An 11,735-nucleotide genomic window follows, 5' to 3' on the forward strand; every position below is an offset into this window, starting at 1 on the left:
TTCACGTCTCTGCAGCCAGCTATAGCACGGGGATTGATTTGATAAAATATCAATGCATGCAATGCAGATACACACACATAGATATCTAGGGACAGTGCACTCCCCATGTGCCATGTCCAGCTTAGCAACAAAGAAACCACCACACAACTTGTTGCAGCGCACGCCATGCTGCACGCTCAGCTCAGATCAGCCCGCCTCTTGATGATTACCTCCGGTAGAGCAGAGCAGAGTATCTCCACCCCGATGCCGGAGCTATAAATACGGGGCTAGCCTCAGTTCCCACCACTCTTCACCATCACTCCAGTCTTCTCGTGCAACCGAAACAACATACAAGCAGCTCAGTCTTGTTTGCTGGAAGCTCAGTGGGAAGGGGATCAATGGCGGGGAAGCTCTACCAGCTCATGGCCAGGCTGCACCTGGCCAAGGGACGGGCGTCGGCGGACGTGCCCAAGGGCCACTTCGCGGTCTACGTCGGCGAGCAGCGGAAGCGGTTCGTCATCCCGACGGCGTACCTGAGGCACCCGTCCTTCCTCGTGCTGCTCAAGCGGGTGGAGGACGAGTTCGGCTTCGACCACCGCGCCGGCGGCGGCCTCACCATCCCCTGCTCAGAGGGCGACTTCGCCGACATCGTCGGCGGCTGCTCATCCTCCTCCCCACCAGTGGACTACCACTAGATATATAGCAGCTCATCCGACCACACCGGCGCCGGCGCATGCATCGGCCGGTCCAGACATCGTTATGATCACTGCTGCTTAGATTACTACATTAGGACGGATACATTTTGTTATTAGCTGAGGATTAATTCTTCTTGGAACTTGGCATTAGTACTCATCAATGTACTGTTGCATTTGCTTGAACCCTGTAATCACTCGTCACATTAAGGGATATGAGAAAGTCTGCTGCTCTCATCTCATCACATTGCAATTTTCTCCAGATCGATGTTCGATGTTGGTTGCTTACAGTTTCTACCATAGGAACCAAAGGTTTTTCTGTTAGGACTCTACAGTCTAGAGACGACGATACCGTACGATACAAATACTGGCTAAGGCCTGCTTTGGTTTATAGGGTAGAAAAATAGTAGAAATAGGAAAGTCATAGGAAATGAGATGACATGTATCTCAAATCCTATGAGTAGGAATAGTAAAGGAGATGCCCTTTGATTCACGTCATAGGATTTTTTCCATTGAATCTAGGCTAATATTTATTTTCCTATGAAATATGGAGGATAGGAAAAATTCCTTCATAGGAATAGGATTCCATTCCTACAAACCAAAGGGCTCTAAAGGATTTTTCCTATAAAAATCTTATCCTATGAAATTCCTACAAGATTCCTCTAAACCAAAGGAAGCCTAAATACATTCAGTGCCACTGTGTCCGCGACTCGATTCAGAAGACGTGAGTTCAATTCAGACTTTCCTCTGCCTATCAGTACCACTATTCCACCACTTTATTACACGATATTAGGCAGTAGATGATTTTCTCAGTTTTTTTTTGTGTGGATGGTTTCCTTAACTTGATAGGCAGTAGATTTTTCTTTTAAAAAGAAGGATTACCCTGGTCTCTGCATCATTTCGATGTACACAACCATTGATAGGCAGTAGATGATGAATAATGTTAATCTACTCCTGATACCACACACTTGGGGTGGTTCCATATCTTAACGAAAAACCCCTTCAGGCCCCGCGTTGTCACGTGGCAATCCGCCGTCGTCGGCCCTTAACCTTCCATCCTCCCTCTCCTTGTCGCCGCTAATCAGCACCTCGTCGGGCAAAGCCTCGGGCGGTGGTAGGCGGGAGCGGGGCATCTCCCCTATCCTCTCTCCCTTGTCCCCTCTCTCAACCCTAGCCCACGGCAGTGCCGCCGCCATTCGTTGTTAGAGTTGTCGGTCGTTGGCCATCGTCGTGGGCAGCGTGATCGAGACCAAGGGCTTGGTGACCAACCTCGTTTAGCGAGTTGCTCAGGGACCGTCGCCTGGAGGTGATGCTCGCCCAGTTCAGGGGCAACGTCTAGGACGTCAACCTAGGTGAGGAGGCTCGGTTGTGGACACCTCCCGCCCACTCGTAGGTGGGGTCCTCCACCCGATGAGTCCCTTCCTGCCTTAATCTGGCATAGCTGGATGGGTTCGCCAACGGGTTTGATCCATGCCATATCTGGTCGTGGCTGCAGGCTTGAGCCGGGCCAAGCCTTTGTTAGTGGCATGGTGGTTTCCTCCAGTGACCTCGGATTGGTAGATTGGTGGTGGTGCATGGGTTTAGGGTATTATACATCGGGGCGGCAGCCCTAAATGGCCAGCTCGTGGCTCACTCTCTAGCGGGCAACATTGCAACAAGTGTTCGCGATGCTCCTCGACCATGTAGGTGGCAAGGTGCGTTGTGGCGGGTGGTCCTGGCGAAGTTGTCGCCGTCGGTGGCAGCCAAGCGAATGTTGGCTTGAGTACCCTCGGGGAGGTGTGTAGTAGGGGCCGAGCGAATGTTGGGCACCTCGGCGTCGGCGCTGGCAGCGATGCATGCACATGACGTGTTTCTCTTGGTGGGTTTTTTTCGAAAAGGGGGGACTCCCCGGCCTCTGCATCAGAACGATGCATACGACCACATTTATTAAAAAGTAGGTTCAACAAGGTCTTAATGTCTGTCACCAAAATCAAAAATGACAAGCTCACACAGAGCCACAACGCCAATAACAAAAAGGCCCAAGAAGCCACAACCGGCTGGCAAAAGATAAGATAGGTAAACTAATCGCCTATCTTATTACATGACCGCCATCCAAACCGGTTGAAGATATCCCGCGCTACCATCTCCCACCGGACAGATCCAGTAACCAAACGCTCCCTGGCCTCCGTCGGAGTGAGTAAGGACCACATACGGATCAGCGCAGTAGCCCGGAATAAAACCTACAAAAAATGAATAGTTGTTGTTCTGTTAAAAGCTAAATCATTTCTGCAGTTCCAAATTGCCCATAACAACGCGCATACCCCTACACGAATATGTCTAGCTGTTTCGGACTCTATCCCAACAAGTCACGTTCCAAATAACGCATTGACCGAATTCGGAGGAGTAATGTTTAAGGAAATTTGCACAGAGCGCCACAAAACTCTTGCCAACGAGCAATCAAAAAAGAGGTGCTTGATAGTCTCATCCCGATCACAAAAACTACACCTAGTAGATCCTGTCCAGTTGCACTTAACCAAATTATCCTTTGTTAAAATTACTTGTTTATGCACAAACCACATAAACACTTTAATCTTCAAAGGAACTTTGACTTTTCAAACATGTTTGGAACTAGGAATAACACTAGAGTTAATGATATCGATATACATCGATTTGACTGTGAACTCTCACCAAGTAAGTTTCCAGCACAACTGATCGGGCTGATGAGTTAACTGAACCTCCATCAGTCTACCCACCAAATGAAGCCATGCTTCACATCATTCGCCCACTAGCACCCTCCTAAACTGAATATTAAGAGGAATGGATTGCATTATCGTTGCAACAAGAGAATCTCGACGCTGAACAATACGATATAGGGACGGATACTGGATCGCCAAAGGCGTTTCACCAAGCCATGTATCCTCCCAGAAGCGAGTGTTATTACCATTACCGACAATAAACTTTGTTCTATTAAAGAAGGCAGTTTTGACTCTCATAAGCCCCTTCCAGAACGGCGAATCAGTTGGTCTCACTGTCACCTGGGACAAAGTCTTGGACTGCAGATATTTACTACGAAGAATCTGCGCCCACGTTGCCTCAGTCTCAACTGACAACTTATGCAGCCACTTACTGAGAAGACATCTGTTCTTGACTTCAAGATTCTCAATACCAAGACCTCCCTGGTCCTTTGGTCTACAGATGATATCCCATTTGGTGAGTCGGTATTTTCTCTTAAGTTCATCACTCTGCCAAAAGAATCGGGATCGATAAAAGTCCAGCCTCTTCCTAACCCCCACTGGGACTTCAAAGAAGGATAAAAGAAACATAGGCATACTCGTGAGCAACGAATTAATCAGAATCAATCGGCCTCCATAAGACATGAGTTTTCCTTTCCAGCAACTCAGTTTCTTCTCAAACCGATCCTCGATGCACTTCCACTCCTTGTTTGTTAGCTTACGATGATGAATGGGAATAGCTAGGTACGTAAAAGGTAAAGCCCCCAATTCACATCCAAACAATTGTCTATAAGCCTCTTGTTCGTCCTTGGCTCTACCAAAGCAGAACAACTCGCTTTTATGAAAGTTAATCTTCAATCCACTCAATTGTTCAAATAAGCATAACACCAACTTCATGTTTCTCGCTTTTGCCAAGTCGTGCTCCATAAAGATGATTGTATCATCAGCGTACTGCAGGATGGATACACCACCATCAACTAGATGAGGCACCAAGCCACCCACCTGACCGGCCTCCTTTGCCCTCCCTATCAGAATCGCGAACATATCTACCACAATATTGAACAAGATAGGAGACATAGGATCACCTTGTCTCAGGCCTTTGTGTGTCTGGAAATAATGACCTATATCGTCATTCACTTTAATTTCAACACTCCCTTTTTGCATGAACGATTCTACCTGGCGTCGCCAAGCTTCATCAAAACCCTTCATGCGTAAGACCTGTTGAAGGAACGGCGATTTGACTTGATCGTACGCCTTCTCGAAATCCACCTTGAAAATAACTCTGTCAAGTTTTTTCGTGTGAATCTCATGGAGCGTTTCATGAAGGATCACAACCCCTTCAAGGATGTTCTTGTCCGGCATGAAAGCAGTTTGAGTAGGCTGCACCACAGCATGTGCAATCTGTGTGAGCCTAATCGTCCCGACCTTGGTAAAAATTTTGAAACTGACATTAAGAAGACAGATGGGCCTGAATTGCTCAATTCTCACCGCCTCTGTCTTCTTAGGAAGCAGGGTTATCGTTCCAAAATTAAGCTGAAAAAGCTGAAGATGTCCTGAGAACAAATCATGGAACATCGGCAGCAGGTCCCCTTTAATAATATGTCAACACTTCTTATAAAACTCTGTCGGGAAGCCATCCGGGCCGGGAGCCTTATTATTTTTCATCTGTGAAATGGCCTCGAACACCTCCTTTTCCAAAAAAGGAGCGGCTAAAATATCGTTCTCAGCAGCAGTAAGTTGAGGAACATCTTCAACCCTAGACTCATCCAGAGACACACAGTCTCTGTTGGAAAAGGCAGTGCCTAGGAGGCGCTTAGGCACGCCTAGGCGCTAGGCGATGGCCAAACGCCTCGCCTAGGGTATAAATGGAGGTCTAGGCAGGGCAAGTAAGGAATTGTCTGCCCAAGCAAGAAATCATGCAACATACTATACTGATATGCCAAATGGGTTAGATTCCAATGGTCGTAGATGGTAATTAACTTATTTATATGCCCTAAACTAATATCAACACCCATATAATAATCACAAATATACTATGAGTAAAAACTATATTATCGCCTAGGCCGCGCCTAGGGCGCTTAGGCGCCGCCTAGGCACTAGGCGAAGGCCAACCGCCTCGCTTACGCCTACCGCTTTTTCCAACCTTGCACACAGTTATCCTCTGGGGGTCCAAACAATTGTTTGTAGTACTCAGTAATATATAACTTTAGGTTCTCCTGGCCAATAATCGTATCCTCATCTTGCTCAAGCTGAAAGATTCTCTTCTTCCTGTGTTTGCCATTAGCAATCATGTGGAAGAATTGAGTGTTCGCGTCCCCCTGAACAACTCTTCGAACCTTGGCCCGCAGTGCCCACTTTAATTCTTCTTCACGAAGAAGTTCTTTCAGCCTCATTTCTGCGTCAAGCTTGGCATGAAGCTCTGCGGCTGGCAGAATCGTGGTTTCTGCTTTTACATCTAAGGCCTGAATAAGGGTAAGGAGTCGTTCCTTTTCAACCTTATAAATCCCACTAAGATGTTTAGCCCACCCACGTAGGAAGCTTCTCAGGTGCCTAATCTTATTTTGCCAGCACTGAAGCGCAGTCCTATCTCCTGCATCCTTAGCCCACTCTCTGGCTACGAGATCAAGGAAGCCTTCTCTTTCAAACCAAGCCAGCTCGAACGAAAATAAGTTCTTGTTGCCCGGGTGGGAGGCCTCTCCAGAGTCAAGAAATAAAGGCGTGTGGTCAGAAATACCACGAGAGAGAGCCTGCACTGTTACAAAGGGAAACTTCTATTCCCATTCGACACTTGCCAATACCCGGTCCAACATTTCAAACGTTGGATTTGGCATTGCGTTAGCCCATGTGAACTTCCTACCTGAAAGCTCAATCTCTCTCAGATCCAAGCTTTCAATAATAGTGTTAAACATGAACGACCATATCCCATGAAAGTTATCATTATTCTTCTCATCACACCTCCTAATGATGTTAAAGTCCCCTCCTACCAGGATTGGGAGCTGCTCAGATCCGCACACCCTAACTAGATCAGGCAAGAAATCCGGTTTGAATTCTGGCTGTGCGGCACCATACACCGCCACCAGAGCCCAGTCAAATCCATCAGCCTTGGACCGCACCCTGAACTTAACAGCAAAATCTCCCATGACCACACTTCAAACTTTGAGAGACTCGCATCTAACACCGAGTAGGATCCCACCCGATCTTCCTCGCGGCGGCAGACAGTGCCAGTCGAACTCAATACCACCCGACAAAGTATTGAGAAATTGTGGTCCCACCCGATCTTCCTGGCGGCGGCAGACAGTGCCAGTCGAACTCAATACCACCCGACAAAGTATTGAGAAATTGTGGTGAGAAATTTTCTCTACCAGTTTCCGACAAAGCAATAAAATTCAATCTATACTCGATAGACGCATCTGCAAGAAACCTTCTTTTAGCCAAGTCCTTGAGACCTCTGCTATTCCAAAAGATTCCTTTCATATCTCGTCATGGAATTTTTTGGCCGTGTGTATCCTAGCACTCCTACGAACTGGAGAGGACGGGTAAATTTTCCGCTTCCATTTGCGCTTAGTGCTGATCTTACTCTCCAGCCGGTCCTCACAACCAGGCTCAGGAGGTCTTACTACCGCAATCTCAACACTCTCATCCTCCTCCTCAGGCTCAGAGAGGGGATTAGCGAGATCGGCACAAAAATTATCAAGCACCCGGACCCCCCAAGCATCAATATCGGAATCATTCATGGGTTTGACGGCGGCTAAGTTACAAATCATATCTAAGGCCCTCTCGGCCTCTAAATCCAGTAAATCATTTACGGAATTAGAAATTTCACCTTCATTACTACCTAGTGAAATCCCTAATTGGTTTGCATTATCAACAATCTCATCGTTGGAAAAATGCAAGATAGAATTAGATGTATTAACCGACATACCAGTAGTGATCTGAACGTCACGAAGCTTGGCCGCCCTCATGGCGCACCGCTGCTGCATATCGTCCACCTCCGGATGGTCCTAAAGGCAGCAGCTCAACCGTCGCCCCTCGGAAACCGGATCCGGAATCCCGCCAAACGCTATCACCTCCTCTCGAGTGAAGTTGCCCGGGGAATGACCTCCTGCCATACCCCGGACACTCAACCGGCCTTCACGGAAGGGAGACGGCACCGAGTCGGTTGATGGGGTAGCATTGGCCGCCTGCCCATGCTCCCCATCCACCTCAGCCCGCCGGCCCAGGGTGCTCGCCGGCGCCATCTGAAGGGCGGGCCCCCTAAGCACCGAGGGAGAAGAAGGCCCCGAGGCCACCTGCCCCGAGCCCCCTCCAAGGATCGGACCTGCCGCCTGCAGTCCCGGCCTGGCAAGAGGTGAAGAAGGTGGCGAGGCCACCTGCCCCGGACCCCCTCCCGAAGATACAGCCTCCAGCACGGAGATCTCGTCCGGGGCGCGAGGAGAAGAAGGCTCCGAGGTCACCTGCCTCGAACCCCCTGAGCGATCACCCTCCGCTGCCGGACCCACAATCAGAGGGGGAACAACAACCGTAGAGGGAGCCTCCTCCTCCTTTCCCTTGACCGAGGTCGGCGAAGTCCCAAGGACAAGACCGGACGCATCCTCAAAGTCCAACGCGGGTAACGTGAGCTCAAAAGCCTCAAACGACTCCACCCGCTCACTCCACAGTCTCGGAGGTGCAGAAGCAGGCTCGATAGACCCAAATCTTAGAGTGGTCAAAGGCACCGTTGAATGTGGAGCGGTCCCGTCTCCGGTCGTCTGAGCATCAGACCCCAGTCCCTCGGACATCTCTCGACCAGGATCAGCGACCGGATTCTCCTTAACTCCCGCGCTGTCATCACCCTCGTGCATATCAACATCAGTCACGGTAGCTGCCTCGGCGAACAAGCTCTCATCCTCAAACTCAAGGGTTTCGTTTGCACCTATCTTTTACACGGGACAACTTCTTCTCTCTGTCCTTTCTGCTTGCCAGCACGATCGGCGCTCCTTGATCTGGAGCAAGAGGGTAGAGGGTCCTCTCCTCTCCGACATCAGTTTCGTGGTGATGATGCGATGAAGTTAGGTGGTTTGTTTCAGGCGGCGCGTGTTCGCTTGTCGTAAGCGTCCTTGGTCGTGTCTTGCAGCGGTCTGGCCTCTCATGTCTCAACAGCTTGCTGGAGGCGTCTAGTAGTGCACTCCCGATGCTTCTTAGCATGTTCGGCTTGTTTTGTGGGGTTCTTTTTACCAGCGTGCATAAGAATTATCTCAATACCATGTATCGCTCGACCGTGTGGTTTTATTTATAAAATGAAGATATGTTCCGAGTATACCACACATTTATAGATTGATATGTGGGTTATGTATATCTTTCTATCATTGCTCCGCCCACCGTGTCACATGTTGATTGATGAGCTGAAGCAAGAGCCCCTGGTTTTGAGAAAGGAACACTTGCGTCAAGATATATATCATGACAAAGGTAATGTGCTGCCAGATCATCATGTACAATATTCTACAGATTGATCATTATATACAATTTTCAGTAGACTTTAGAGTATCACCGGTTGATCCGACAAAAATGAAATGCATCGCCGACTGCAGCGGCGACGGAAACCCTCACTCCCACCACCGAACCATTCCATCAGGTCAGGTGACGGGTCCAAATTAGCGAGCCGACAGTCGTTGCCATGGTGCTCTCCGAATGGCGCGCAGAGCACTAAATATGCAACGCTCTCGTGTACCAGGACCGTATCTTATCTGTATGCCGATCTCATCTATGGGGTCTCAGATTCAGACTTTCTTGACACACGAGTAATTGCTCATGTGAGCCGATCAACCGAACCCTCCCGTTCTCCATGAATACGCAGCGATCGCCGTTTGTCAACTTGGCATTCAAGGGACAAGTAGCTAGGCAGCAGCACAGTGGTCGATTGTCAATGCGGTTGTTTCTGGACGACGCTCCGGGAAGAAATGAGCGGCAGTGCGTTCATGTACTACAGTAGTTTTCCATCCGAGCCACATGGCATGTCTGCTTAACCTAAGGAAAGTGTACTCCAGCACAATGCCCGAAGCTTTAACTTAAGGCCCGTTCGGATTTCCTCTGGCTCCACGACTCTGCTCCGGGAGCGGACGGAGCAGTAGTTTAAAATATTGGAGCGAACAAACAGTAGCTCCGTAGATCCTGATACTCCCTTCGGTTTTTTTATTTTGTATATAAAAATTGTTTGAAGTCAAACTTCGTAAAGTTTGACCATATTTATATGAAAAAATATTAACATCTACAATGCTAAATTTATACAATATGAAAATTAAAGTCATGACGCATCTAATGTTGTTGATTTCACATTCTGAATGTTGGTATTTTTTTCTATAAACTTGGTCAAAGTTTACGAGGTTTGACTTCACACAAATCTTATACACGAACTAAAAAGGACCGGAGGGAGTATTTCAAAGAGCGGTGGTTTGCCGAGCGGGCCCTTAGGGTCCGTTCGTTTGGCGGCTTAAAAAATAAGCTGTCTCTCCCCAGCTTAAATAATAAGCCGCCGCTTAAATTTGTTGAGACTTCTAAATAGTTATTTCATAGCTAATTTAAAAGCTCTAATGAATACGAGAGGCGGCTTATAGAAAAACATATGATATAGTGCTATGTCCTCTTGTCTCCTCTGGAATTATAAAATTACATAAATTTTGAATGTAACAGTGTTTGCCGGCGCGGAAAAAACTAAAACTGCCAAAACGAGACCGAGCTCCATGGAGTCTGTATTTTGAAAATTCAAAATTCATACTTACGTTTCAAATATTTTTGAGAAAATGCATGTATACCATAGACATAATGTACATTCCTCATGAAGAAATATGTTAAAATGAGAGCTACACAATAAAATGTGGCTTTTTAACACATGCATTGTTCATTGTTAAAGTCCATGATTTATTTTGTGCAGCTTGATATTCAAGGCATTTCATCTTAAAAATTTACACATATATACATTGCATCCTTGTATTTTTTTCAGAATTTTTTGAAACTAAAATTTTATTTTTATTTTGCAAAATTTCATCCTCTAAGGAGCTCGGTCTCCGAGACGTCCTGCTCAGGAAAACAAAGGAATTATAGCAAGAGATTGGAATGGATGGAAATTTACAATCTAAAACTTCATGTGGTTAAACCAAAATCACACAGAACAAGAAAACGCCTTGCTTTTATCAAAAGACCGTTTAATTGACCAGAGGGGGTAAATGGAAGATTTTTATCAAATTCTTAGAAGGAAGCTAATTCTTCAATGAAATAGGAACTAAGCCGTACAAATAAATATTTACATAACAGAAACAAGGCTAAGTGTGCATTCAGTGTTGAGACAAAGTTATCGAAATAGAAGAAAGCATGCAACAAAGTAGCAGTGTAAGTAAACTAGATGCACAAATAGGAAAGACGCTCTCGAAATAAGCTTTCGCCACTTTATAGATAAAGCAACCAACCAGTCCAAACATCAAGTAGCACACAAGCAAAAACGTTTGCTAGGATCTTAGCACAAACGCGCCCAAAGAAAGAATGACAAAGATCACCAAGTGACCACCCCATCAAGGGGACGCCGGCGAAGCCAGGCAATGAGACGTGTTGTGAAGTGTTGGGAAACGCAGTAATTTTAAAAAAATTCCTACGCACACGTAAGATCATGATGATGCATAGCAATGAAAGGGGAGAGTGTTGTCCACGTACCCTCGTAGACCGTAAGCGGAAGCGTTATGACAACGCGGTTGATGTAGTCGTACGTCTTCCCGATCGACCGATCCTAGTACCGAAAGTACGGCACCTTCGCGATCTGCACACGTTCGGCTCGATGACGTCCCACGAACTCTCGATCCAGCTGAGTGCCGAGGGAGAGCTTCATCAGCACGACGGCGTGATGACGGTGATGATGATGCTACCGTCGCAGGGCTTCGCCTAAGCACTACGATGATATGACCGAGGTGGATTATGGTTGAGGGGGGCACCGCACACGGCTAAAGGATGAATGATCAACTTGTGTGTCTATGGGGTGCCCCCCTGCCCGTATATAAAGGAGTGGAGGAGGGGGAGGGCTGACCCTCTACTATGGCGCACCCTGGGGAGTCCTACTCCCACCGGGAGTAGGATTCCCCCCTTTCCATGTAGTAGGAGTAGGAGAGTAGGAAAGGGAAGAGAGAAGAGAAGGAAGGAGGGGGCGCCGCCCCTCCCCCCTAGTCCAATTCGGACTAGGCTTTGGGGGGGGGCTGCCCTAGGCAGCCCCTCCCTCTTTCCCCTAAAGCCCATTAGGGCCCATATACTCCCCGGGGGGTTCCGGTAACCCCCCGGTACTCCGATTAATGTCCGAACTCACTCGGAACCATTCCGATCTCCGAACATAGTCATC

At 47.6% G+C, this 11,735-nt stretch overlaps 1 protein-coding gene across 1 annotated transcript; it reads left to right on the forward strand.

Moving 5' to 3' along the window:
• The first annotated feature begins 201 nt into the window (after positions 1 to 201).
• Positions 202 to 916, forward strand: LOC125521551 (auxin-induced protein 15A-like). Its single transcript, XM_048686612.1, has one exon. It carries the CDS (start codon positions 378 to 380, stop codon positions 672 to 674), a length of 297 nt encoding a protein of 98 aa, XP_048542569.1. The 5' UTR covers positions 202 to 377; the 3' UTR covers positions 675 to 916.
• The last annotated feature ends 10,819 nt before the right edge of the window (positions 917 to 11,735 follow it).

The sequence above is a fragment of the Triticum urartu genome, chromosome 7 (assembly GCF_003073215.2).
Source record: "Triticum urartu cultivar G1812 chromosome 7, Tu2.1, whole genome shotgun sequence".
Classification (NCBI taxonomy): Eukaryota; Viridiplantae; Streptophyta; class Magnoliopsida; order Poales; family Poaceae; genus Triticum; species Triticum urartu.